This window comes from Nicotiana sylvestris, chromosome 4 (genome assembly GCF_000393655.2).
Source record: "Nicotiana sylvestris chromosome 4, ASM39365v2, whole genome shotgun sequence".
Taxonomy (NCBI): Eukaryota; Viridiplantae; Streptophyta; class Magnoliopsida; order Solanales; family Solanaceae; genus Nicotiana; species Nicotiana sylvestris.
The window spans coordinates 41,702,938-41,707,115 of NC_091060.1; the positions used below are offsets into that span (position 1 = coordinate 41,702,938).

Below are 4,178 nucleotides of genomic sequence, written 5' to 3' on the forward strand. Positions count from 1 at the left end.
TCAACTCAGGGATTGGAGCCCTAATATTGGCAAAAGGCGACTAGGGAATGGAGGCCCTGTGTCTAAAAATCTCAACTCAGAGATTGGAGCCCTAGTGTTGGTAAAAAAGGCAACTAGGGAATGGAGGCCCTAAGTCTAAAAATCTCAACTCAGGGATTGGAGCCCTAATGTTGGTAAAAGCGCAAAAGATTGAGGTTGGGAGTCCCAAGCTAACATTTTTTTTAACATGCGGGAAAGAAACTTGGAGTGAACTTCCCTTATTTGGAGTGGTTGTTGCGGCAAGCTGTTTCTAGCTCTTGCGCATCTTTTCCCTTTCAGTTGCACCTGTTTCTCGCACGGTTGCTTTGGGTTGCACCTGTTTCAACTTTTCAAACAAGGAACAATTGTTAGTTTGAAACGGTGGTTGGTTTTGTGGCCTTCATCGTTTTTAATCACTTGATCTTGGCTCGACTCTTTTGGTTGGAACCCCTGCTGCTTGGTGACTTTTCTGAAGATTGATCTCTATCCTAAAACCGAGGAGCTTAACTTTTCAAAATTTCTCATGATGGCTTGTAGGCTTTGGCCCTTTCATTTTATTCTGCCTCTAGGGGCTTTGACTTGGGACTTTTTTTCATTTTCAATAAACTCCGATTTCAAAGCATCAGTTATCATGGCTAGTCAGGATCGACTTGATGTATCCGCTGAGGTTGGGTACTTTTATTTAGACTTGGCTTTTATTAAGAAGAACCCTGTAAAACCAATCTTGCCACCTTTTCTTTGTATTAGTTTCGGAATAGAGTTTGACCGAAAGGGACTCAATGAAAAATAAACAAAGGACAAGAAAATGAATTTAAAGGAGAAGTGACCCTTTCGGGGAGGAAGGAAAGACTTATCTGGGGTGCATGCAAACTTCAAATAGACATGCCATGCTTCTTGGACTAGATACCCGATCCGCATAACTATCCCAACTTCTCACATACCTATTCCGACCCGTGTTTTTAAACCGAGAGACCTTGCCAGGACCGTTTCAGTACCGCTGGTGATGAGGGGTTCACCTTTTCGATCAATGGCTCCCTTTGCGGGTTTTCGCCAATCGACCTCTCTCATTTCTCTTCTCACCATCGCCTGATAGTGATTTTTACGAGTTTTCACTAACCAAGCTCTCTCATTTCCAATTTCTCTCCTCACTGTCGCCTTATGGTGCCTGTAGGTTTTCACCGATAAGACTCTCTTATTTTACTTCTCTCATTTTGATTGTATCAGATCCAAGCAACTGTGTTTTCTAATTCCGACGCCTTTGCCGATTAGTCAGAAGGATTTGGACATGGTTCGGGTAAAAGAGAATTGGATCGCATTACAACTTTGGAATCATTCAGGCGGGATCATCGCCGAACCATTATATCATCTGCCCCTGTTTCACTTTTTGGGAAAAATTGGATTTTTGTTTTGGTGTGACTGAACCCCAGAGAGAGGCTGCCTACGTATCCTTTCGGAATCAAGTCGAACGTAGTTCAGGAAACTTTGTTTTTGATTTTCTTTTGTTTTTCTGTTTTGTTTTTTTCTTTCTTTTTCATTTTTCATTTCTTTTTCTTTTTCTTTTCTTTACTTTTTTTTCTTTTACATCTTTCTTTTTCTTCTCTTTTTTTTTTTCATTTTTGTATCTTTCTTTTCTTTTCTTTCAATCAAACTTTTTCAATAAGACTTTCAAGTTTCAAAGAGGGTAATCAAAGAAAAGTAACCGGCTCAAAGGGTTAGCAAAAGGATTGGAGTGTTTGGGGGTAGCGAGAATGAAAGCCTTCGTCATCCCAATCGGTTAGTGATATTGCTGTTGAAGGACTAGACATAGTACCTTTTGACCGCGTCTGCATTCACAGCTGCCTCGGGGTTATTTCCTTCGATATCTCCCAGATATAACGCTCCTCTTGGTAATATCTTTCGGATAATATATGGGCCTTTCCAGTTAGGAGCAAATTTGCCTTTTGCTTCCTGATGATGAGGAAGAATACGCCTTAAAACAAGTTGTCCCACTTCAAAATTTCTGGGTCATACTTTCTTGTTGTAGGCACGGGCCATTCTTTGTTGGTACAACAGCCTGTGGCAGACTGCGGCCATTCGCTTTTCATCAATCAGGGTTAACTGTTCCAGACGGGCTTTGACCCACTCACTGTCTTTAATTTCAGCTTCAACAATGATCCGGAGAGAAGGGATTTCAACTTTCGCGGGTATTACAGCTTCGGTGCCATAAACCAAAAGGTACGGGGTTGCTCCGACCGATGTGCGCATAGTAGTGTGATACCCCAATAATGCAAATGGCAACTTTTCATGCCACTGCTTAGAACTTTGAATCATATTTCTCAAAATCTTTTTGATATTCTTATTTGCTGCTTCAACAGCACCGTTGTCTTTGGGACGATAAGGGGTAGAGTTCCGATGTGTTATCTTGAACTGTTCGCATATCTCCCTCATCAAATGACTATTCAAATTTGCAGCATTATCCGTAATGATAGTTGCAGGAATACAAAAACGACAGATGACGTTAGAGTGCACGAAGTCTACCACAGCTTTCTTGGTGACAGATTTGAGAGTAATTGCTTCAACCCACTTCGTGAAATAGTCGATGGCGATCAATATGAATCTATGCCCATTTGAGGCTTTTGGCTCGATTGTCCCAATGACTTCTATGCCCCAGGCAACGAATGGCCAAGGCGCTGACATGAGATGCAGTTCTGTGGGCGGTGCATGAATCAGATCCCCGTGCACCTGACACTGACGACACTTCCGAACAAAGCTAAAACAGCCTTTTTCCATGGTCATCCAATAATAGCCCACTCGGAGGATTTTCTTTGCCAAAACATACCCGTTCATGTGGGGTCCGCACACTCCTGCATGTACTTCATACATGATTCTTCCGGCCTCTTCGGCATCAACACATCTCAACAAATTGAGATCTGGAGTCCTTTTGTACAAAACATCACTGCTCAAGAAATCTCTTGATGTCATGATACCATGGCTGAATATTTGGTTCTGCCTCAACCGTATTGCAGTAACCGTGCCTTTCCCGAATTTGGGTTTCCAAAGGATCAATGTAGGCATTGCCTGGGTATGGCAGCATCGAGGTCAAAGTAGCAAGTGCATCAGCTAATTCATTGTGACAGCGAGGGATGTACCTGAACTCTAATGACTTAAATCGCTTGCCAAGATCTTTCACATGTTGCCTATAAGGAATAAGCTTGACATCTCAGGTTTCTCATTCTCCTTGAGCTTTTCAGATAATTAAATCTGAGTCTCCCATGATTATCAATTCTTCGACATCTTGGTCGATTGCCATGTTCATACCCATAACGCAGGCTTCATACTCGGAGGTGTTGTTTGTGCAGAAAAACTGAAGTCGGGCTGTGCTGGATAATGCTGGCCGATGGGTGAGATAAAGATTGCCCCAATTCCAACACCTTTTGCGTTTACCGCCCCATCAAAGAACATTTTCCAAGCATGGGTGTCTTCAGGTATTGCCTCCACTGAATTTACCTCTTCATCTGGGAAGTAAGTGCCCAAAGGTTGGTATTCATCATCAACCGAGTTCTCAGCCAAATAATCTGCTAACGCCTGGGCTTTCATTGCCGTACGAGTAACGTAGACTATGTTAAACTCCGTGAGCAAGATCAGCCACTTTGCTAATCTCTCAGTGGGCATTGGTTTCTGAAATATGTATTTTAAAGGATCCAACCTGGTTATGTGGTAAGTGGTGTAAGCTTGCAAATAATGCCTCAGCTTCTGAGCGACCCATGTTAAAGCGCTACAAGTTCTTTCTAATAAAGTGTACTTGGCTTCATAACTGGTAAACTTCTTGCTCAGATAGTAAATAGCATGCTCTTTCTTTCCGGTCACATGCCCCTTCGGCTGACTACGAAACCCAAGAGTTTTCCAGATGGGACTCCAAATGCGCACTTGGCAGGGTTTAGTTTCAAATCATATTTGCGTAGCCGCTCAAAGAATTTTCTCAAATCCCGAACATGGTCATCCTGAGTTTTGGACTTGATGATCACATCATCCACATACACCTCTATCTCTTGGTGCATCATATCATGAAAAATGGCAGTCATGGCCCTCATGTAGGTTTCCCCGGCATTCTTTAGACCAAACGGCATGACCCTGTAATAGTATGTGCCCCAGGGAGTGGTGAAAGCTGTTTTTTCTGCATC

The 4,178-nt window shown here is 42.7% G+C and overlaps 1 protein-coding gene across 1 annotated transcript; it reads right to left on the minus strand.

The window, feature by feature from the left end:
- Positions 1–2,950: 2,950 nt before the first annotated feature.
- LOC138889472 (uncharacterized) lies at positions 2,951–3,669 on the minus strand. Its single transcript, XM_070172782.1, has 2 exons — positions 3,323–3,669; positions 2,951–3,194 (listed from the first exon to the last, which is right to left on the minus strand). Exons 1-2 carry the CDS (start codon positions 3,667–3,669, stop codon positions 2,951–2,953), a joined length of 591 nt encoding a protein of 196 aa, XP_070028883.1.
- Between the last annotated feature and the right edge of the window lie 509 nt (positions 3,670–4,178).

Bases quoted from the DNA above. Each gene is read 5' to 3' on its own strand.
- LOC138889472 (XM_070172782.1), bottom strand. From the start codon at position 3,669: ATGCCCACTGAGAGATTAGCAAAGTGGCTGATCTTGCTCACGGAGTTT. The intron at 3,195-3,322 runs GTTATGGGTATG...TATTCCTTATAG, and splicing joins CCTCCGAGTATGAAGCCTGC to GCAACATGTGAAAGATCTTG.